This window comes from Talpa occidentalis, unplaced genomic scaffold (genome assembly GCF_014898055.3).
Source record: "Talpa occidentalis isolate TD23 unplaced genomic scaffold, MPIMG_talOcc4v2.1 talOcc4.568, whole genome shotgun sequence".
NCBI classification, from domain to species: domain Eukaryota; kingdom Metazoa; phylum Chordata; class Mammalia; order Eulipotyphla; family Talpidae; genus Talpa; species Talpa occidentalis.
Window position 1 is genome coordinate 5,176 of NW_023604937.1, and position 25,033 is coordinate 30,208.

The 25,033-nt window shown below is 37.1% G+C and overlaps 1 protein-coding gene across 2 annotated transcripts; it reads right to left on the bottom strand.

The window, feature by feature from the left end:
- Positions 1-24,666, bottom strand: LOC119260147 (terminal uridylyltransferase 7-like). Of its 2 annotated transcripts, XM_054687814.1 has the most exons (11): positions 24,534-24,666; positions 23,396-23,509; positions 23,191-23,268; positions 22,110-22,287; positions 19,788-19,835; positions 19,622-19,710; positions 18,279-18,394; positions 16,261-16,586; positions 14,101-14,171; positions 13,678-13,741; positions 1-2,484 (listed from the first exon to the last, which is right to left on the bottom strand). In XM_054687814.1, exons 1-11 carry the CDS (start codon positions 24,549-24,551, stop codon positions 2,417-2,419), a joined length of 1,170 nt encoding a protein of 389 aa, XP_054543789.1. In that variant the 5' UTR covers positions 24,552-24,666; the 3' UTR covers positions 1-2,416. The 2 variants fall into 2 exon arrangements, with proteins under 2 accessions (XP_054543789.1, XP_054543790.1); XM_054687815.1 differs by lacking the exons at positions 1-2,484; positions 14,101-14,171 and having other exon boundaries at positions 13,690-13,741; positions 24,534-24,601.
- Positions 24,667-25,033: the final 367 nt, after the last annotated feature.

Below are 25,033 nucleotides of genomic sequence, written 5' to 3' on the forward strand. Positions count from 1 at the left end.
TTTTTTTTGCCTGCACCACTCTTAAACCCTATTGACCTGTCTATTCAGGATTTTTCCTCTCAGAAAAACTTTAATAGATCATGTCACATTTCAAGATGAAAAATAAATGGGAATTGTCTCAGAACATTTTAATAACATCTAAGTGTGTATCTTGCTGATACTGCATACACTGAGCAAGAAATTTATAGCATTGGGGCTATAAAGATGAATTTCATATTTTTGTTTGTTCCTGAGAGAAAGAGGAACGGAGAACCCTTATAGTAGGGCATTTGCGAAGTCTGTTAGGAGAGACAGGCCAGCTGCAATTGAAAGATAGCTGCGCCCTGGGAACTGCAATCAGCCTGGAGCAGATACATCGTCCCCTAGTTGGGATGCTCAGAAGAGGCTGTCACCAACATCCAAGTAAAGGAAGTGAAGAAACAAGAACATTCTGTTCTCCAGGTCTGTGGCCAATAATGGTCGCTGCCCCGACCCAAATTATCCAGTGTGTGGAATGGAAAGCAAAAAGACTGATACAGATAGTAGAATCCACTACAGGAAACAATAAATAATAGGAAACTTTAGCGGTACAAGAAAACATGGTTTCGATGGAAAGGAAGAGGACAAGAATGATGTGTGAGAAAAGTTAAAGAAAAATGGAAGTACAATGACAAAATTCATGTTAGAAACAGCAAAATGACACTAAAAATCAAGGCAGTAATGTAGAGAGTAAAGGTGCTAAGTTTTCTTAGCGTGCAGAAGAGAGAGGAATACTGGGAAAAAACAAAAGTAGTTTTGAGAAAAAATGAGATCATAGATGTCATTTTTCAATTTGAAAAAGGAGAAAGATATATGAGATTCACACTTGTTTCAGACAAGTCACTAATACAAGAATGTTAGGGATAAATTAACATAGAAGCATCCGAGCAGGAAAAAATTCAACTACAAGGGAACAATAATTAGGCCAGCCTCAGACTTCTACTACAGTCATACCAGCCAATGACAGAACAGCATCAATGATCTTTCAAAAAAATGTGAAGGAATTTTATGCCCCGTCAAGTTGACTTCATGCACAAAGGCAAAAGAAGAAATGAGAAGAAAAGCAGCTAAGGAAAGTCAGGTAGGGGAATTCCAACCCAGGTTGTATAATTCATGAGTCTGTGTTCCAAATGGATAAGGAATGACCACTAATTCTAACACAACTCCCTATTCCTAAAGTTAATTTTGATAAGATTTTTCTTTAGCAGGAATGACTTCAAGTAACTTGTTTCAGAGAAGGGCCCTCTCCTACCAGCAAGCTCCCTATTTATCCCTCCCTGTGTGCTCACCCCAAGTCTGTGCCTCCTCTTATCCGCACATTCCCAGAGCTCCAGGGCTTGGAACACAGCAGGTATGAGGGAGCACCAGTGATCCCATTAATGCATAAAAGGAATAGGAGTTAAAGAGGAGCAGATCGTCCTGTCTTTACTCCTTGATCTAGTTTACTCATGAAATTCAGAATTCACTAGAAAATAATGTGGATAAAATTACAGGTTGTAATTTTGATTTTATTTCAAATGATAAATTGAGGCATAGTTCTGATCCTGTACTACTTCTGAAGGGCTTGTAAAGTTATAGAAATAATTCCATAAGGGCTCCAGTCAGACCGGAAATGACTCCAACCAAAACCTGTGATTGGCTGAGATCACCTGTTCAGGGATTTTTAAAAGTTCTCCACCCTAACTTCTGAGTATTGTAAAGAGTAAAAAGCACTTTTGTCATTTTTCCTTTGAAAGTATTTTAGCAGCAAACAGGACTACTTGTTTTCCTTTTATATCATTTTTATGAACATAGTACTTGTAAGTCAATTTAATTAAAATTAGAGAGGGAAAAAACCAACAGCCCCTCTGTGGCACTGTTAACTCAGAGAAGGCGGGCATAAACAGGTACTCATGTTCATATTATCACTTCTACAAATATTGACAAAACGAAGTTTGTAAATTGTAAATAACAGTAGTATTGGTCACATATTTGATATGTTGTCATACAAGGGTTCGGTAAACAATAATAAATATAATTTCCCTCTTTGGAACAAAATAGGGATTTATAGGGAAAAATGGGTTGATTTACTTAGGGTTTATTAGCACACCATTTTTAGTGTGCTTTGAAAGCATTAAAAAACCATGAAATTGTATTCACTGAATACTGGCCCATAGTTTCATTTTTAAAAAACCCGTCTTACATACATACCTCATGGTTTTAAATCAACAGGGATTTCTGGTAGGTAAGACTATATTAATTTTTTTCCCTCATTAACAATTTCATTAAGATAAAAAATCTTCCCTTAAATTGAACTTGAAGCCTGATCTATGCTGCTGTGTCCTATGAAATGAACCTAATTTTCAAAGTGAAAAGGAATGACTGAGTGGCCATTTAGAGTGCTGCCATTTTCCTTCCCTCATGATTCCTGCTGGGTCCTCTTCGTTGAGGCTTTTCCCTGAGTCATATATTTACTGGAAAGGCTACCTAGAGGAGGGGAAAAAACAAAACCCAACATAAATAAAACAAGACTCACTTTGGCACAAAAGTCATAAAATTACTTCTCACTGTTCATTACCCACAGAAACTTTTCACACTGGCATTGGTCACTTATTTTAAATATAAGTATATATGGAATATGATCTATTAAACATTAGCTTAGTCACAATTTTCAAATTCAGGTAAGTTGTTAGAGTGACATCATTTGAATACATTGGAGTGTTCATTATTGCCTCCTTGGTGCAGGCCAGGTGAACTTTTCAAAGACCCTCCTTTGCATAGCAGTGTCTTCCTTTGCAATCAAACAGAATTGCAAAGATTATTTGATCAGAAATGAATATCCCATATCATTATTCTGCACACATGAAGTAGCGAATGGTATCACAATAAAAGGAAATTTATTATATTTATATGGAAAGCAAAGGAATGAAGATTATTAATTAAAATCATACCACATAAAGAGTTAATAAAGTCCGATCTGGAGTCAAAACAAATATACCAACAAAACAAGAAAAGTCGAGAAATTCTTAAATGATTATGTGTAAGAAAGTAGTTTATAATAAAGGCTGCATTTCAAACCAATGGGGGAAGTATGGATATGATACTAACATGAAAAAAATTCAGTTTACAAAACCACAATATTATTCTCATAAAAATAAACAAATGAAAATTCCATCAATCATGTATTTGATGCCTCAGTTTATTTATCTGTAAAATGAAGTCAATATCTAGTCTCTTGGAGTTAAAGATTATATGTAAAGCAACTGAACTAATAACCAGGCATATAGAAAGTACTCAAAAATACTAACTTATTATTAAATTAGTGTAAAAAGATAGGAAGACTTTACCTCCAAAGTCTACTGAATAGTTAATGGCTTAGGATGGAGGCAGTATAAATGGCTTTATTTTCATTTTAACTATATGCCAAACTTTTTATAACAAATGCATCAAGTATACAAATAAAAACTATGCTACCCAAGAACATCTTTTCAAAACATAGCATCTAAATAATCCATTCACAGTGAAAAACAGTATCAGCAAGAAAAAAGCATTCTGTCATAGTTATACCATAGAGTATCTATTAGTCTATAGCAATGCAGCTTTGCTATTCCAAACTACAAAGGATAGACTTTTCACTGGAGGGAAAAAAGTTTAGATCATGGGCCTCCCTCCTGGTACAGTGCTATTAAGCTATGACCAGCCACTACAGCATGAGTTTGATCCCTGGCCAGGGAGCTAACCCATGTGAATCAACAGACCTCTTTTGTCTCACCCGCTGCTCCCCTCAGCAGTGTATTTCAACAGATCTGCCTGTTCTGCTCCCCAATCTGTCTCTGGTGAATCCTCTCACTCACTGCCCCCCACCTCTGGCCTATACCCCAGTTCTTCTATGCAAAAATAAATAAATCTTTAAAAAAAGTTTAGATCACTGTCATATTCAACCCAAAGAACTAAGAAAAAATAGTTTTAAAGCTATTAAAAGAAAATATAAATGGATATCTTTATGACCTCAAGTTAGGGAAGAATTCTTAAAGATGACCCTGCAATCATGAACCACATGACCATAAAACTAAACATGGAAAACCAATCATTTAATTATATCAAGATTTATAAAGTGGCAATGGACACAAGTTGAAAACAATAAATATCAGAGGAAGATATTAGTAATGTATATAGAAATGAAGGATCAACATTCAGAATAAACGAAGAACCCTTAAAAATTAATAAGGAAATGTTACTGCAAAAGGAAAAAGGATAAATGCTTGAACAGGAAATTCATAGAATAACTGAAACTGACCAAGTTATTCACAGAATAACTCAAACTGACCAAAAAACATAAGAAGGTACTCAGACTCACCAGAATCAAGAAAACATACACCAGAACACCAAAGTATTTTCACCTATCAAATTTGAAAAATAAACACTGATGATAGGAGTTGGCAACTGTTTCAACCAATAAGGGGTGTAGTTTGACAGTATTTAACTAAACTGAGCACATACATGTGTGACTTCTAGGTCTAAAAACCCTATATATTCTCTACACATACTCAAGACTCACAGGAAATGTTCATTACAGCACTGTACAACAGGACAAAAAATCAAATGCAATTGACATGTTCAGGTATTCGATAATAGATGCATAAAATGTTCAATATTTATATGATTGAATACTAAAGGCTAAATCTCTATACAATGTAAATGCATTTCAAAATCATTTTTTAAACAGATAGGAAAAGGCAGACTGTAAATATCCTATTATACAATATGGTATGTATGTCATTCAAACTTAAAAATTCACCAAGGATGCATGTTAAAAGTACATATGTTAAGAGTTTAAAAATGAACCAACAGTGAAAGCAAATATAAGTAGATTAAAAGGACATCGTACTGAACATGAGAAAATATTTAAGCATTATTACAAGCAACAAAGTTAATATCCAAGATATATAAAGCATTTAAATACAATTTTTAAAAAAGATTTATTTATTTATGCATACAAGAACTGGAGTATAGGCCAGAGGTGCTGAGGGGTGAGAGGATTCACCGGAAACAGAGTGGGGAGCAGAACAGACAGATCTACTGAAATGCACTGCTGAAAGCAGCAGAGGTAAACAGGAAAGGTCTGCTGTGCCATGTGGGTCTACTCCCTGAGTGGGGATTGAACTCAGGTAGCAGTGACTGGCTATAGCTTGATAGAGCTAAGACTAACCCCTGTGCCACCAGGAAGGCCCAGCACTTATATAACTTTAACAATAAGGAAAAAAAAAAAAACAAAAACTAAACAACCCAACTAATAAATGGGCAGAAGATCTGAACAGACAATTCACCAAAGACGATATCCAGGTCAATAGAGACATGAAAACTGTTCATCCTCACTTTCAATAATATGGGAAACGCAGTGTGAAAATCACAATGAGCAGCCCTCTCACACCCACGAGAATAGCACATATTAAAGACCTGGAGAGGATGCAGAGAAACTAGAGCCCTTTTACACTGTTGGTGAGAATGTAGACTGTTAACAGCCATTTTGAAGAGTGATCTGGATTGACCTTAAAAATGAAAATACTGTTTGATCCAGCAATCCCACAGTTGGGCATTTATCTAAAGAACACAAAACTGTTAACTCAAAAGAACTATATTCTCTATAATGTTTATTGCACCTTTGCAATAGCTAAGACATGGAAGCAATCTATGTGCTCACTGATAGAGGACTGGATCAAGAAGATGTGGTTATCCACACACAAGGGAATGCTATTCAGCCATAAGAGAGATGAAATGTTGGTGGAGGGCACACAATGATAATAACTCATAAAGCAGGGAGACCCTCTACCCCACTCCAAATATAAGCAATGATGCAAACCAACATTAATCCTCAATTTTAAAAAAAGGATGAAATGTTATTTACATCAAAACAGAAGGATTTTAAGGAAATTACACCTAGTAAAGCAAGTCTGAGTGACAAAGATATTAGTGGATGTTACATAGTGGATGTTTCAACTAAGCAAAATACTTAAAAAAAACTAGTGGGACACTAATCAACAAAAGGAAGTTAAAAGGCAGAGGAAGAGAGAAAGGGTCAAAGGCGTATAAGGAATGGTGACAGGGTAAAAAGAGACAACTAGACGACTGGTAATTCAGAATATATGGGGGGGACCTTGCTGACTGACTTTCACAAGGGGATCTGAGAGCCCCCAGTGTCAATTCTTCAAGAAGTTCCTCCAGCATCCTGCTTAGAGATGGAACCTGGACAACTGTGATTATAGGAATGGAACTCAATGCCGTGGGAGCAGGGGAGCAAGAGAGTTTCGGGCATTAAAACATTCGCTTAATTCCCATTTTCAGGATGGTAACGTGTCATTTAGTATTCCTTGGCCTCAGTGGTAGACATGAGAATGTGCCTCCAGATATCAAATTCAAGGACTCTACCCACCAATCCCACTGGGTCTTGCAAAGGACCTTTGTCCTGTTCTTTTCTCCTAGTTGCCCATGGAGTGCTCCCAGGAGAGACACTGCCAGGCCTCCCTTAGAGCAGAGCCATCCTGGAAGCTTCCCCTCAACCTTCCTCACTCTCTTTCATTGGATCAGTCCTGCATTGCAATCTCCAGGCTTCCTGCCTCGAGGGCCCCTTCTTATTTCTTGCATATAACCATTTCCCTAATAAAATGTTTACAGGTTTAATAACAAAGAACTGGAAAAATACCTTAAGTCATAATAATGGATACCTCTGGAATGGAGGGGGACATCCCAGACAGAATGAGCTATGGATAGTAGTCAAAGGGGCCTTCTACCATCCTGATGTTTTATTTAAAAAGATTGCAAAGGGGATGTGAAAAAAAATACCAATTCTCTAGTAGACAGGAAGCTGTTATGGATTATTTATACCTTTTTTATATTTTCCAAACAATGTTTAAAAACCCCCACTCTTTTGTAAGAATACAGTCATATATTCTATCACTTCAACATGTAACACCCCCATACAAAGTTGTCTATATAAAAATGTCATCATACCTGAAGAAATTTCATGTAAAAATTCACAAAAAAACTAAAAATAAAATATGAACGATTATGTAATCAATAGGAAAAACAAAATTATGTAAGCAAGACTCGAATTTCCCTGAGGTTGTGCAGATCAAACTACTGAAACAAACAAACACTGGTATGGAAAAACAAATCATAACTATGGATAAAAGGATAAAATGGGGTGGTGGTCAAGGATGTTTTTCCATACCAAGGGTATCTGGTAAATGTTTGTCTCTAACAAAAACTAAAATTTTAGTTTTTGTAAAATTACACTGCTACCTGATGATCATCACAAAAATTTCTGATAATAATGTCTTTTGGGGTGACTCAATTAAAAGGGAATGAAAATAACTCAGTGGTATTACTATGCTGCATTTTCCATTCCCAAATTCTTTAAAAGCATGTCCATTATTTTAAATTAGCTATCACAAAGACTACTGAAGTTTCTAAATGTTTAACAACTTTTTAAAGAAAAAGAATAGAAGCTGTAAGAACACTTTTCATTCTTGTGATAAGGTCAATCCAAGGATACACAAATGCACAGAAGGAAACCTCATTCTTCTATTAAACGACTGTCATTTTCAGTAAGCTAACATAAAAAGTATTTTTATTTAAAATTTGTTACCGTTGTTGTAAAAACTCAATTTGGAAAAATATTTTATAAATTGAGACTTAATGAAAGCTTAAAAATCATAACTATATAGATATTATTGTTGCAGAAGTATGACAGGTTGACCAATAACATGCTTGACATATATGATAAAAATGTATCATAGGATAAAATTTGAGGAACGTGCAAGAATTTGAGGAGAAAATGAAGCAAAATTTCTGCCTGTTAAAGAGCTGTAGCTGAATGATGGTAGGTATGAGAAAGTAATGATATCAGTATTTCCTTTGATACATTTAAGGTTGATTAAAAGTTTTATTTTAAAAGTCAATGTTGACCAAAAAAATCCCAGAAATTACATGCTTTGCAACTATGATGAAAATTTTAGACATCAATATAGAAATATATGAGGACATCGACTTTCAACATTCAGGAGAGTATATATAAGCAGGAAAAGTTTAAGACACTGATTTACCAAATATTTGAAGATAGCTAGACCATTAAAAAGGAATGATTAAGTAAATAATGATACATACATATACTGGAATGTCATAAAGGTATCAAAAAGAATGATGTAGATTTAGTGATAAGATGACATCACTATACTATTTTAAAAAGTACTTTTATTATTTATAAATTTTTTTTTAATAAGTAGGCTTTAAAAATCTGGTCAAGGAAAAAAAGTTGTAAAACTATGCTTCATTGTGAGGGAGAAAAGATAAAATGTTAGTTTCTTGAGATTCTCATACTGAATAAATTGTTCTATGTAAACCCTGAGTAATTAACTTACATATAAAAATCAGTTTCTGACTACCATGCTGAAATCTCCATATAATCATATTTTGTTAAAAAAAAGTCCACTAAGAGTACTGGTAATTTTATGTGCCAAATGTTGCCATTAAGGGCTTTCCTTATATAATATTAATCATTACAACCTCAATTCATGGACAAGGAAACTGATGCAGAGAGGTTCAAAAACTTGACAAATGACACAACCAGAAAAATGCTTGTGCTAGGTTTCAAGCTTAAATGTTTGAGTCCAAAGCTCATATTCCTTCAAAATGAATGCATTTCTCATCGATAAAATTTACTGAATATCTAAGGCATTGTGTTAGCTGTGAGTATGTGGGGGAGGTGGTACCACTGAGGATCAAGGAAATTCATGGAATTTTTTAATCTACTATTTTGCTTGGGAGTTTAGAACTGTACATACCCCACAGAAAGGAAAAGAGGCAGGCATCAGGAGAGGAAAAAGAACTTAGCTGGGTATGTACTATGAGCTGGGGGTTTTAATCTTCTCAGCTCAGCACCTGATGAGACAGATGGTATTGTCAACTGCAGACATAAGATACCTGGAAAACTTAATGCAGCTAATTTATGAGAGCAGGAGGTATTCATACCAATAGGCTCTCCTCCGGAAACTACCTGTGTGTCATAGACATTCAGTACTATGAAATGGAAAAATTTTGAGAAAATTTACTACGTACACTTGAGAAACATTTCATATTTATACCTACACAGACAAACTGGATTAAACTTACCATGGAAAAATCTGAGAGTCTTAATGGCTATCCTATACTTAACTGGAGAGTTTATTAGAGAGTACAGATTTTAATCACCTACATATATTTCTTTTTTTTTCTGACACAGACATATTTATTGTAATAATCCTTGACTGAGGTAAAAAGCTTCATGGCTTTTTAAGAAATTTAGAAACTTTTAAGTTACAAAAATCCTAACTTATTGTCAATTGGTAATGCCTCCTTTAGGTATGTATTTAAAAAAATTCATGAAAGTATAATAAAATTCTACTTTCAAGACATATAAAAGACCTGAGCAGGAACAAGGCTGGTAGATACTCTGCAGGAATATCAAAGCAGTTGCTAATCCCATAAACCTTCACGCTACTCTCACTATAAGGAGGTGCTGGTGTTCTAAGTGCCTTACATGGATTTCTCATCATCCTCACCAGTAAGGTATTATTATGACCCCCTTGTAACAGATGAGGAAATTACTAGGTTTTTCAAGATCGCAAAGCTCATTTCACAGCAACAAGGATCTGGGAGTAGAAATTCTACCAAGCAGTCTGACTACGGAGACTCGGTACTAACACCTAAGCCTTGGCAAAGTGCCTATCTTGAATAAGCAAGGATCAGAATTTTCCCATGAAAAATGTTTTGGAGATTACTGTCCAAGGATTAAGTTTGTAACAACAACACTCTTTTGGCTTGTTTACATGTGGTAACTAAGTGACCTCAAACTCTCAAAGAGAATCTGTGGGAAACAATCCCATGAACGGTGGGGAAACTCTTTCCCATAAACGTTTATCAATTGAGACTCAGCTTGTCAATCTCCTCATCTACCTTTCCAGGTTGCTCTAGCTGTCAATCAAGTCATCTCAAAGTAGGCCCCATTCTTACCTCATTTATGTCTACTTGACTGCGGAGTTGTTCCCAGAACTGTTAACTGCTTTTAAGTTCATGTATTCTACCCAGAACAATTACAAAAACTTCCCAGGAAACAGCTGCATTTGGTTTTCTCATAAAGCATCTGATGTCTAAGCTGTTATGTATACCATTCCCTTTTATGGATAAGGTTGGTATTCTCTGAAGACTTCTATTTTATCTCTCTTTGAATTGCTGACCTGACTGGATGCAAACTTCAACCCCCATACCTTTCAATTTTTTTTCATACCTTTCAATTTTTGACTGTAAAAAGATTTGATCCAAATATTTGCCTAGCCACCTTAAAAAAAAACTGTCAAGTACACATATCATAAAACTAAATGCCTATTTCTACTTATATCATTTATAATACTTGAGATAACCAGTCTTGGTACTGACAGAAATGTAAGTACTTAAATAACTTAATTCCACTTATTATTCTGTCATTAATAACACTCAAAGTAGAGACAAGCAAACACTGATGATCTGGAGCATTCTTAGCTTTCCTGGGGTGAGACCACATCCTGACTCATTTCACAGCACCAAGGACCCCGGAATACTATTTTTCCAACATACTGCACATCTCCCTGATCTAAAAGCAAATTATTTTTGTTCACAGGCAGTAAGATAAAATGTATAAAGGGTAAGCATAGACTATATGGTGTGTTTTATATGACATATGTAAATGTCAGGTTATAACAAGTTTTAAATTTTAAAAACTTAAAACTTTTCCCATAAACTATATACTCAAGTTAAGAAAACTACATATGCCACTTCATTTGGTCATATAATTTTCCTTCTTTAACCCTACTTTATTGTGCAAGATGAGATTAAGCAGTTTAAAGATTAAGCAGTTAGTGTGTCTGCAGGTTAGAACTCCCATGTTTGTCTTATGTTTTATAGCTTTATTCCTTCTTACTAAATAAGGCAGAAAAGGAGACTTAGTACGTTAAAGTTACTGATTTTCTTTCCCCCTTCAGTTTTCTCCCTTCTCTTTCAGGACTCAAAGGTACATACCAGAAAAAGGCCCTCAGAGTGTCTTGCTTCCTCTACCAGTGCTTTCCCCCTTTAATCTTCCCTTAGGCCTGGGATACCGGCAGGGATGGGGGCCCTGGTGCTTTGCACCTATAAGGGAGGTGAGGGAGCCTATCATAGCGTTTCTCACCAAAACTCCCTGTATGCAGAATTTTCTCCCCTAAATTTACTACAAAAGAAATGGCTCATCTCGGGCCTCCCTGGTGGCGCAGCAGTTGAGCGCTGGGTTGTGAAGCTGCCCGCAGCCTCTGCAACACCGGTTTGATCCCCGGCCACCAGAAGAGGGTCCCACATGGCGCGCAGACCTCTCCTGCCGCCCGCTGCTCCCGTCAGCAGTGTACTTCGGTCCTTCTGCCTGCTCTGCTCCCTGCTCTGGCTCTGGTGAATTCTCTCACCCTCCCGCGCTTCTGACTGTACCCAGTGCTTGTATAAATAAATCTTTAAAAAATAATAATAAAATAAAATAAAAAAGAAATGGCTCATCTCAAAGTCACCAGTGGCCTCTCTATGGCCAAATCCAGTGCTTAATTCTCAGTCGAGGGCCTCCCTGGTGGTGCAACGGGTTAAGTCTCAGCACTATGAAGCAATCCCCAGCCACTGCAGAACCAGTTCAATTCCCGGTCAGGGAGCTAACCACATGGCACAGCAGACCTCTCCAGTCTTGCCTGCTGTTCCCCTCAGCAGTGTATTACAGTGGATCCACCTGTTCTGCTCCCCACTCTTTCTCTGCTGAACCCTCTCACCCCGCACTCCCCCACCTTTGGCCTACACCGCAGTTCCTGTGCAAAAATAAATACATATTTAAAAAAATTCTAAGTCTAAACTACACTGGACCTATGAGCAGCAACATGCACAGCTGTCAATCCCTCCCATGAGGCACTGCTTGGATTGCAACAACCCAAGTCTTTAGCGTGGCAGTCCTGCCCTCCTCTAGATGCCTTTTTCTTTTCTATCAGCATTTGCTTCCTAGGTGTTATTTCTCAGATTCACCTTTACTATTTTTACACTGGCAGTACTCAAATCTACCCTCTGCTAGACTTAAGTTGAAATGTCAAGCACATTTAGATTCAACTGGGCAGTCATCCCTACCAGAATATCCAGCAAGTCTTAAACACACACTTTTAAAACTGAACCCTACTTCCCCTTTGTACCCCAGCAAAGAAAATCTGACTTCCATTCTTCTGTTTGCTTAGGTCCAAAATCTTTGTGTCACCTCTGATTCATTATCTGTTACACTTTACCATCCAATATATCAACAAATCATGCAAGTGCTACCTTCAAATATCAAAAAGGTGACTAGCTCTCACTGCCTCCAGTGATTCCTCAATAGCCTGGACCATCATCATCTCTCCCCTAAACTACAGGAGACTCCTGGTTGATTTCTACTTTGTCTCCTCATAGCAGCCATACTAAATCTTTTCAAAACAGAATTCACATACATCTTTGTTCAAAGCCTCCATTAACTGGGCCTCCCTGGTGGTACAATGGGTTAAGCACAGCACGATGAAGCAGTCCGAAGCCTCTGTAGCACGAGTTCGTTCCCCTTGCCCGCCAGGGAGCAGCCCACGTGGTGAAGCAGGCCTCTCCTGTCTTGCCCGCTGCTCCCCTCAGCAGTGTATTTCAGTCAGTCTGCCTGTTCTATTGCCCACTCTTTCTCTGGTGGATCCGCTCACCCTGCACATCTCTGGCCTGTGCCCCAGCTCTTGTATGCATAAATAATCTTAAAAACAAAACAAAACAAAACAACAAAACTCTATTAACTGCCAATCTTACTAAAGATTAAAAAACCCTTCCGATCATTGTTTACAGGGCTTTGGGACCAGACCCATCTACTCTCTGACCTCTCCTTCCTGTCTCACTGCATCCAGGGAATCCAAAAGACAAAAACTGTTTCAGGTTCTGCTGTAACAGTAAATTCAATTTCCCTTAACTTGTACGTTTGATTCTTTGCTTAAATGTTATTTTATCACAGAGGGTGCCTACCTATCCAAATTCTCTTTCCCTTTTCCTGCTTTATAGTCTTACTTATGACCACAAGAATATTAATCATATACTACTTCTGACAAGAATGTAGAATAAATGAGCAAAGGGGCTTTTGCTGGTTCACTGCTGTTATCTCCAGTGCTTAGGCTGGTGTCCTACAAGTAGTGGGAGGGGACAGTAGGGCTCAATAAATATTTGTTGAAGGGAAGATTAAATGATATAGCTGAGACACAGAATGGAGCTCAGGCCAGCATTTACTTTTCCCCCTTATTTTGGTGCATGGCAGATCTGCATGAGGAGTCTGCATTGCTGACAAGACAGAAACAAAAAATATGGGAGAGGAATAAATAATTAAAGACCATGATTCCTATTCAGGAATGGTGTAAGAATCACCCAGATGGCCCAAGCCAAACCCTGAAACTTTTGATTTAGAAAATGAAGGTGGGGGTACAGCAACTACCTTTTTAAAAGGTCCCCAAGTGATTCTGATGTCCAATCCCTGTCAAAACCAGTTATTCAAAAGAAGTATAAAAGGCATGTGGTATATTATTCAGTAAGTAAGATAAGAGACTTTTTTTAAAACCCACATACCTGACTGGGGACTCAAAAATATGGTTGTTTTTTGTTTCTTTTTTTCTTCATGTAAAAGCACTGCCTAAAAAATGAAATAGACTGGTTTACAAAATTGCAAAGAATAGCATCTGAAACAGTCTTAAAACTGTAACCATATCCAAAGAAAGCTGAAGTTAAGCATGTGGGTGGCAGAATGTGGCAAGTTAATGAAAAGCAAGACATATGCAGCGATCCTTAAAGCTGCCAACTAGTGCATCACAAGCTGTCACGAGCGGAGGACAGAGTGAAGAGTCAAGAAGGATGAGTCACAAGGAAGGCAGCAGGGCTTGAGGCTGCCCAACACCACGGCAGGACCTGGCACAGAGCTGCCAGCACTCAGGAGTGTTTGCTGAATAGACAGATGACCAAAGGGCTTCCTGGTCAGGTCTGAGCTAGGTTTACCTGAGGAAATGGGCCAGTTGGTCTCAAGGGTGAAGATGGGGATCCAAATACACAACCTGATTTAGACATACCTAAGAAAGAAATTAGTACTTTTTGTTCCTACTTTAAATCGAAAGCAGTTTCAATTTCAAGTTTTTAAACTTCCACAGAAATATTTTCTGTTGACATGACACTCCACATAGTATATTGTGCAGACAAAAAAACATTTAAAGTAAGAGGGAACAGATTAACTTTTTGACAGGCAGAAGCAGCTGATTATTTTTAACTGCTACCGAAGGACAATCAACTCTAACACTACTCCTTTGCTCTTATTTTACTTTTACTTAATTTAATGTATACATATTGTACATATTGTACATTAATATATAAATACTGGCACTGAAGAAACCAAGATTTTAGATGCATGCTTTTCCTTAGGTCTGATAATTACATCTCCCCACCATTCCTTGAGACAGCCTCTTCTCTCTTTGATTTGCTGCTACCTCCATGATCTTACCAGAACCACTGATCTATATTGGGGGATTCATTAGTAGAGAACTTAAAACTTGCTACTAGCTAAAAAGAAGAAATCCATCAAAGCTGGGGGAATGGCATTCTTTCACAATTTTGTTGTACCAAACAAGAACACAATGATAACGTGCTTCATGCTATTAGTAAATAAAGACCTTGAGTTCTTCCACAATTTTATAAAAACTACATCTTATTGGTAATATTTACAGTCTCCTCATCTGTAAACTGGGGGCATCAATAATACTATATTTAATGAAATCATGGTGAAAAATTAGATGAGATTATCCATATAAATTACTTAAAACAGTGCCTGACCCAGAGTATATGCTCCATAAATGTTTGCTATTGCTACTATCTTAATTTTTGTAAGAGGAAAAATTCATTTTCCTCTTACAGTCATAAAAGAAAAGCATTTTATTCTGTTATATGTCCAATGTCAGGGCAAAAATGTTCAAATTTGAGAGTTGACTCTGAGTTCCTTAGAAGCAGGGAAAGGAAAATTTTAGCCAAAGCCGTATCTCCAACAAAGATTTAAGCCCTATTTTAAAATGAGTAATTAAATAATTAAAAACACACATCTTTCCATATAAAGCTCTTTTAAAAAATTAAGTGATGGGTGATCTAAAAACTTTGTCTTAAAAAAGATACTACTGCTGTCATAATAAAATGGAAGAGAGATATGGCTTTGCAAGAACAATCATTAAGGAAACTGTCAGCAGCACTGACTTTTTACGCTGCCCACAAACACAACTGGGAACAGGAATAGGGTTACTACATTAATCAAAAATTACTTCCCAGGGGTTCTTTTCTACAATTACCAAATTTCATCTACTTTCATGGGTTTTATTCCTGAGGATAAAAATGAGTGCACCAACTGCTCTGTAAATCATAACTTTCTCTCTCTCTCTCTCTCTCACACACACACACACACACACACACAATTCCCTTACACTTACTAGTCGGTTAAAAAGGGTACACAACAGATACTTCACAATTTAACAGAAAGGGCCAGATCAGATCCAAAAACTCAAAGGGGCAAGATTTGTGGATGATTTTGAACGAATGATGGATGATATATTTTTCTTCATCATAAGAAAAATGTTCACTACAGAAAAGTATCAAAATGATAAAACCCAAAGACAAGATCCTTTATATCTCTCCTCTGCAGCTAGAGCCACTGTGGACTATGTCCATTTTCAAGGCATCTGTATGTATGCATCTAAACAGAAAATACCAGTGGCTCACCTGTTGTGTGCACAGTATGGTGTCCTGAGATTAATGTCAGCTATGCCTCCTCCATGTTGGGCATTGAGTTGTTTCAAAAGTGACACATCAAGTAGTGAAGCTCAAGTGGGACTTGTTTTCTACAGTTAAGCTACATTTTTTTGGTACTGGGGATGACCAGGCTTTCATTTCTATGATGATATTAAAAATTCAACCAAATGACTTCCATAAGTCTCCAAATAAAACCAGGAATAAGTATTTAAGGCATTTAAAGGGTTATGATTAAAGGGGGATTTTATTTTCTTTAAAAAAAATTCTTTTTGATTTGTTAAAGAAATAAATATAACTACAATAGTAAAGAACTCTAGAAAATAGATTTCCCTTGAGATGTTAGTGCAAACATCAAGGTGTGATTGGTGTCCATACCTGGAGAGCCTTTAAACTGTGGGCATTCTTTTTTAATGTGCCCTTCTCTTCCACAAATAAAACAACGTTTTTCTCTTAAGTCTCTGTCGTCCTGCCTCTTCCATTTTTCCACTGGTGGTCTGAGAATTCTCTCCCTCCCGAGGTCAACAGTTGCCCTCACTGGCTTGGCTTTCTGTGGGGTGCACTGTATGGGCTTATCTTCTCTTGCTGATACCTCCCTCTCTGTGTACTTATTTTGCATTTCTTTGTCTTCTTTGCTCCTTTTATCTTTGTTCTCGGGGTATCTTTGGTTCAGGGTATCTTCCTGATCTCGCCGTCGCCTCACTCTGTAGAAGCAGACACACAACTTTGGTAGGAAAACTCCATAAATAGAAACCTAACAACTTCAGGTTCAGAAGATAACCCAAAGTAGAAGGTAAAGAGGGGAAACAAACATTTAACAAAGTTAAGTCCATCTTCTCTATCAAGACACAACTTTAGGACTTCAGAGCATAGTTTTTCTTCATTTTCACAATTACACCAGTGCTGGAAAACCAGTTTTTGCAATTACTGGAATTCTTTAGTTTAATACTTACTTTGATATTGATATTCTAAAACCCAAATTATCCTTGTGGAGATCCGCTAAATAGCTTCTCTGGGCCATCAGCAATCTTTACTGGGCACTGGAAATTTGGGATGTGGCATTTTCAGTTCACAAGGGAATGATGGCTATAAGGAGACTGTATTTTCCTTTCTCTCTATGGTTAGGGAATGTTATTTGAATGAAAAGCAAAAGAGGCACTGAATAAGAGCCTCAAATTCTAGATGGTGGCTCATTTTAAGTAGCGTATTTTTTTTTTTTTAAAAAAAGGTTAATTTATTTTTTACAAACGTTGTGGTATAGGCCAGATGCGCGGGAGGGTGAGAGGATTCACTAGAGAGAGCAGGGAACAGAACAGGCAGATGACAGAAATACAATGCTGAGGGGAGCAGCGGGCGAGACAAGAGTGGTCTGCCTCGCCTTGTGGGATTCCTGCCAACCGGCAGGGATCGATCCTGCAACATCAGAGGCTGTGGACAGCCCCACAGTGCGGCGTTCAACTGCCTGCGCCACCAGGGACGCCCTTATGTAGCTTATTTTTAAATGAGAATAATTGTTCAATGAAAAACACCACCACCACCCAAAATAACGGTAAGTTCCAAGCAAGCAGCCAACAAAATCATGGCTTCTGCCCTCCCTCAAACATCACCAGAAGAAAGCATGGTGACCAGACATGGCAATTAACAAATTGCGTACAAGCGAACAGCATTATACTATAGTAAACAATTAGTAAGTCTAAATTTCACTATGGTATAACCCATAAATTTACAAGAATAACTGATAACTGATACTTTTCATTACTGAAGTGATTCTGAACTTCTCACTGCTATATAAAATGGAAGAGTTTTAGTTCCCTTTTTGCCTTCTATCCCTGTTTCAGAGGCTGATGACCAAATGACTGTGGAATGATTCATGCCATGACCAAAATTAGGAAAGTGGGCTGGGCCTGCAAGACCTTCCACAGAAGGTAAGTTAATCCTAGTCAGGTGTAATTAGAAGTAGTGCTTTAAATCACTGTATTTTCACTGTAAAAATCTTAAATTTATTGAGAACTTCTGAATTTCATACAAATTAATTTTGTTAAAATGTAAGGTCATGGGCCTCCCTGGTGGCACAAGGGGTTAAGCACAGCATATGAAGCTATCCGCAGCCTCTGCAGCACGAATTCGGATCCCCAGCCAGGGAGCAACCCACATGGCACAGCAGACCTCTCCTGCCACACCCACTGCTCCCCTCAGCAGTGTGTTTCGGTCAGTTTGCCTGTTTTGTTTCCCTCTCTGCCTCCTCTGGTGAATCCTCTCACACATACAAGCACCTCTGGCTTGTATCCCAGCTCTTATATGCATAAATAAATAAATCTTAAAAAATAAATAGAAGGTCATTTAAAAACTGAAGAAGAAAGTAAAAACACAACTACTCCTGCTGAATATTTACTTACTTTCTCCTCATAGGACAATCCTTCATGAAATGTCCAATTTTCCCACAGATTCGGCAACATCTATCATTTGGGGCCAGCTCTCCTTCAGTCAGCACATCTGGATCAAAAAAGTACTCCTAACAGAAGATAAACAAAATATTTGAACTCTTAATGTCATATCAAAACACAAGAAATGACGTATCAATCAAGGATCTTACATCTCAATGTCGATGTTATTTTTAATTAATTACTATACTGTTTAATTCTAAAGCCTAAAACCATGAAGAGGTCTAATTCAGTAGTTTCACTCAAATTCTTCTTGTTTATTCCTTTTCATCACACAGAACAAAGTTTAGCCATAAAAATAGCCTTTCAAAAGCACATGTCTACATAAAAGCCTTACACCTCTCTGTGAGTCAGATTCCCTAGGACTTAGGAGGGAGCCCAAGTCAGTTACAAAAGTTCTGTTTCCCTAGAAAATGAAAATGTTTTAGTTTAATAAATTGAGAATATGATTTGCATTGTAGATTACAGAGGGGAGAAAAAAGGAAGCTATGCGTTGTTTCGATTTGTTATGATGGAAAATACCAGAGGAAAGCAGACAATTGTCTGGACTCTAGTCCTTTGTTACTAATACAAGTTAATATTGTTAAAACAGAAGGTCTTTTGAAAATATAAATAACTGGCAGATCCAAAGAATCCACTGTGCTAAAAACATTCTATGTTTTTGATATATATGATCCCATGGTAAACAAATGGGAGCAAATTAAGTGTTCATTAAGAAAACTTACACAAGGGGAAACATAAATTTATCCTTAACATAAAACCTTCTACTTTCTAATTCCCTTTTCTCTCTCTGAAATAAATGTTTATTATTCAATGTCGTCTTATTTTTTTACCAAGTACAGCCCCACAGAAACCTGAGTGTAAGGTTGTATGAGAACACATGGTTTTCTAACACAGGGAACATTGTTTCTTTCTTATTCCCATCTAAAGGATTTATTCCTGTTGGTATACAGACAAAAAAAAAAATTTGCACTTCACATGAGGAGAGTGAAGGAGGCTCTTATTTAGGTGTAAACTTTGCTTGACAGAGGCTGGCATGGAGCTAACTCTCAGTGACAGCAAGGCCCCTTTATCTGTTATGATAAGCAGTTTTCCCACTTAAAATCCATTACTAGGTATTTTCCTGATTATTGGCCTCAAAACAGAGATTTTCTAAAAATGGTGTTAGCAATTACTTTATATTGTATATATGTCTTGCATAGACTCACCAGAGTATTTTTTATTACTGAATGTGTACAAATTAGGTGCTTAGTAAAAGCTGTCAGAATTTTTTTTTTTTGGGTATTTCCAACACTTACTATTTTTGAGTAGTCCTTTGGAAGTCCTTTGACTGGAATACCAAATACTCTTCTGCCATTAATAAATGCTTTCATTATAAAATTTGTCACTAAAAAAAAAAGTGCTCAATTAGATAGATCACAAGGAAGAGAGATAACATTAATATTTGCAAACAAAGTAACTTACTTTTCCTTGATAATCCAGCTCCAAGATTATGATTCAAATCGAAGGGATCTAGCAAAGAAAATTAATAAGGGTCAAATAGGAAATGCCCCTAACTCAGACAGTAAGTATAACAAGGACAAAGTGCTTCATACTTTATTACTGAAAGTATTAAATGACTGTTTTTAAACCGAGTTTTAAATCTGTAGTTCAGTTACGTAAAATATATTCCTAAATATAAGGCAGTTTTTTCCTCAAGTGTCCAGAAAAGAGTGTATTGAATTATATTTGAATCTTTATATAAAGTCCTTCACATTATGAGTTGCTTCATTTTGCAATAAAATACTGCTCTGAGAAGATATATTCTGGTATTACCTGACAATGACAGTTTTGGACGCACATAGAGGTAACAAATTTAAAAGATTTAGCACTGAATATTTTGCTAACTAACAAGCCTTTCAAAGATCATTTTAGAGAATAATTTATCGTGGGTATCATAAAACACACTTATAAGGGAAGCTAAAACACAAACACCACACACCTACTCATGTGGCATAGCAATGGCTACTGGGATCTCAATTTCTAGTAAATACTTATAAGGATTCCCAAAAAAGCTTAACTATTAACACCCAAACATCTTAGATAAACGTATACATTGTGCTCTGGAATATTATTTGTTAAATGACACAGAAAGTGATAGGAATGATGAAAAAGATACTGATGTCAAAGATGTGAGAGCTGAGTAGATTAGCTCATGTAATAAATGGTGGTAAAAAACTAGTTCCATAGCCTGTGGTGACCTGAATTTCCTCTTATGAAATGTTCGGATATTATGAAATTGTCATTAGGCTAAAGTAATGATAAAAGCATAACCTTGAGCAACTCATTATCTAGGTGATATGAGTATATATTAAGTAAAATAATAAGATAAAATCACAATATAACTTGTCTTTTCTTGGATCATTTTTAAACATTTAAATTCCACTTTCTCTTTAAAATTAAAATCCCATAAATTGCAAATAATCAAATGCAAACATCAATGATCCTGGATCCTTGCATTCAATGGCAAAAGGGTTTCAGTATGGCCAAAATAAATGTAAAAATTCATATATAATTACATAAGATGTAAGATCCTCCATCAATTAATTGCAAATAAATAACGTTAAAATTTACTTTTAATGCACTCTGCTAACCCTCAATTAGGAAGGCTTTAAAGGTCCTCCCTGATAGTGTTCTTGCCCGCCTTGACTATGCAGGTGTTTCGCTCACTAAGCCTCTCCCTTTGCAAAGCAGCAGTCTCCTCCTAAGACTGCCTGCCTGTGACTACGTAGGAGTCTCTCTTTTTTTAAAAAAAGATTTATTTATTTATGCATACAAGAAATGGGGTACAGGCCAGAGCTAAGGGGGGTGAGAGGATTTACCAATGAAAGTAGGGAACAGAATAGGCGGTCTGACTGAAATACACTGCTGAGGGGAGCAGTAGGCGGGTCAGGAGAGGTTTGCTATGCCATGTGGGTAGCTCCTGGCTGGCTGGGGACTGAACTCATGCTGCAATGGCTGCAGCTAGCTTCATAGGTGCTTCTGCCACCAGGGAGGCCCTATGTAGGAGTCTCTTATCAAACCTTTCCCTTTTAGGGGCAGCTCTCTTTGCCTGCTTGTGTCCGTGCAAGTGTCCTTTACTTCCCTCTCCTTTTTAAAATAAACCTGCCCAGGGCCTCCTGGTGGTACAAGGGCTTAAGTCTCAGCACTATGAAGATACAGGCAGCCACTATAGCATGAGTTCGATCCCCGGCCAGGGAGCTGACCCACATGGCGCAGCAGACCTCTCTGGTCTTGCCCGCTGCTCCCCTCTCAGCAGTGTATTTCAGTCAATCTACCTGTTCTGCTCCCCACTCTTTCTCTGGTGAATCCTCTCACCCCTCCCACCCACCAACTCTGGCCTACACTCCAGCTCTTATATGCATAAATAAATCTTTTACAAAAATAAACCTGTCCTTTTTTAATATTAAAAAAAATTAGTAAAAAAAAGGGGGGGCCTCCTTATCTTGAAGCTGGCTCATCTCTGTTAAGCATCCATTAAGTGTCCAGCAATAGTAAAATATTGGTAATGATCACCAAAGTCTTTCAGATTTGTATCACATCCCACAAAGGGCATGAATTATTTAAATTTATCTTTAGGTGGAAACAGACAAGTGTGCCTGATGTAGACAAGAGCAGGACAGTGGCACTGTGCATCCCAACCAGGGGCTTAGGGCTGCCCTGGAATAGCTCTCTAAGGATAAAGAAAAATGCCCTCATAGTTCAAGCTCTATATTTAATTCAATTTCACTTTGATTTTATTTGTACCTTCAATAACAATATATTTTGAGGTCCACTGTTTCTTGAAAGTTGTAAGTAGACTTTTTCTCCTGATGCTAATGACATATTCTTTAAAATCAAATTCTTCTGTGTAGAAACGAAGAAGTCCCAACCATAGTTGCCCAACAGACTCTGTGTTTTTTCCATATTCTGGCCAATAGGTAGGCTAGAAATAGAAGAGAACAAAAGATACTATGTGTTATAGTAAAATATTATTTTAACAATCATTTATGCCATAGGGAGTAAATTTGGACTTTTAACCATAGTTTAAACACATAAAACTATTATGTAATTTTCATTTTACATTTTAAAATAACATTTACATGAGTTTATTAATCTTAACCCTATGACTCAAAGATAAGGAGAGATCAGGGTTTGAAATGTCAAACTTCAGGGCCTCCCTGGTGGCACAGGGGGTAAAGACACAGTGCTATCAAGCTATCACCAGCCACTGTAGCATGAGTTTGATCCCCAGCCAGGGAGCTAACCCACAGGGTGTAGCAGACCTCTTCCGTCTTGCCCACTGCTCCCCTCAGCAGTGTATCTCAGTACATCTGCCTGTTCTGCTCCCCACTCTGTCTCTGGTGAATCCTCTCACTCCCCTCCACCCCGCCATACCTCTGGCCTATACCTCAGTTTTTTTGAATGCATAAATAAATAAATTTTTTTTTTTAAAAGTCAAACTTGAGATTGCATGCTAGTGTAACAAACTGAACACACAATTTAGAAATTGGTGATGCCTGAGTTATTAAGTCTCTATAACTCAAAGAAAGTTTTCCAAACCCTGTAGGAAGGCAGAGAAAATATCTGTTCATTTGAAAAAAGCTACTGAATTATTTGGAATTATTAGAAACTAAAGAAATCCTGCATATTAGTAGTTCTCTGAAACTTACATGGCTTAGAGAAAATGTTTTCAACTTGAAAGGAAACATCTATATATGCTAGTTTTTTGCTATGATAAATATAGGTAAATATAATGTGATAATATAGTTGTTGAGACTATACAGCAGTATCATTAACTATCAGTCAAGGATGTAAAAAAAAAAATCGTTACTTTGAAAATACGTACCAGTTCCTTTATTTGATCGAAAAAATAAATATTCCAGCCATCAACAAATATTTCAGGTTTCTTTTCACCTTTATATATCTGAAATTAATTTTAAAATATTAGTATGGATTACAAACTTAAAACATTGATACAAAAATTTCTAAGAAAAACAGCTCAAAGATCACCTAGCTTTACAGATGAGGAATACAGTTTCTTTTACTAGTACCTCTTGAAGGACAGGAATGACTGGCGGATTCCTCTGTTGGAGAAAATACAGCACCATAAGTGTGTATGCATATGATGATAAGCTGCCTCTAGATGCATCACCAATATCGCACATCTGAAGGAAAGGAAAACAAATAACAAAGGGAAGATCATCAATGTTTTCTGACAAGTTTCCAGCTATTCTATTATCACTTAGTGCAAGGTGCTTATATAGGGGATTAACATAAAATTTTATTAACATTTTCAAATGGCAGACTATGCCAATAAGACCAGGGCCTCCCTGGTGGCGCAAAGGGTTAAGTCTCAATACTAAGAAGCTATCAGCAGCCACTGCAGCATCCCAGCCCAGGGAGCCAACATACATGGCACAGCAGACCTCTCCTGTCTTGACAACTACTCCCCTCAGCAGTGTATTTCAGTCAATCTGTTCTGCTCCCCACTCAGTCTCTGGTGAATCCTCTCATCCCCTGTATCTCTAGCCTACAACCCAGCTCTTGTATGCATAAATAATAAAATAAATCTTAAAAAAAAAAAAAGTAAGACCAACCAAGAGAACATCAAACAAAATAAAACTAAAAAGCCCCAATAGAAGGCCTCCCTGGTGGTGCAAGGGGTTAAGACACAATCTAAGAAGCTATCCACAGCTGTTGCAGCACGAATTCGATCCCCAGTCAGGAGCTACCCACACGTACAGCAGACATCTCCTGACTCGCTCGCTGCTCCCCTCAGTAGTATATTTCAGTAGATCTGCCTGTTCTGCTCTCTACTCTCTCTGGTGAATCCTCTCACCCCCCACACCCCTGGCCTGTACCCCAGCTCGTGTATGCATAAATAATAAATCTTAAAAAACAAAACAAAACAAAACAACAAAAGAGCAGTGGAGTTATCAGTCACAAGCAAGATCAGATTATTACGTAATATTAATTTAATTTAAACCTAATCTGTTATACCCCAATGTCAGACCACTGTCAAGATTTAATTTAGTTTAAATATTTAACTGTTTGCTAAGTAGGGTATTTTAAAGTTAAAAAGAACCATTTGACATGGCTATGGCTTTTTACAATATATAGACTTATCTTCTCAACAAAGTTTGAAAAATCAATGTCATTTTCTGATAATCACAACAGGAGCATACTTACCTTTGTAAATACTTTCATGGTATAGCACAAATATTTCACTCTGAGGTCAATGGCAGAATAAGCAGATAAGAGCCTTGTATTATGCAGAGCCTGTTAAAAGATAAAATACAGAATAATGCTATCAATGAAAGAAAAGGTTTTAAACTAGAAAATTCCGAGTAAGTTTACACTCTGATTCATTTTAGAACAAAGACATTCATTTTAGAACAAAGACATTGAAACCTATGTTTTTCTCCCAATGAATAAGCCTCATTAATGTACTAAATAGTAATTAAGATTGTAAGTAACAACTAACCCCTCATGACTGCCATTATGTTAATATTGAGACTCCCTTAATCTGAATAGTCCCAGAAAATCAGGGCTATTAAAATAAATAACCAGCTACCTTTTAGTATATGTAAGATTCCATCATCCTGTCCTGGCATTATTTAAATTAAATGTTCTTAGGGGCCAAAAGGTCCCATGAAAATCCTAAAGTTTTGAACATGGGTTTAAATAAA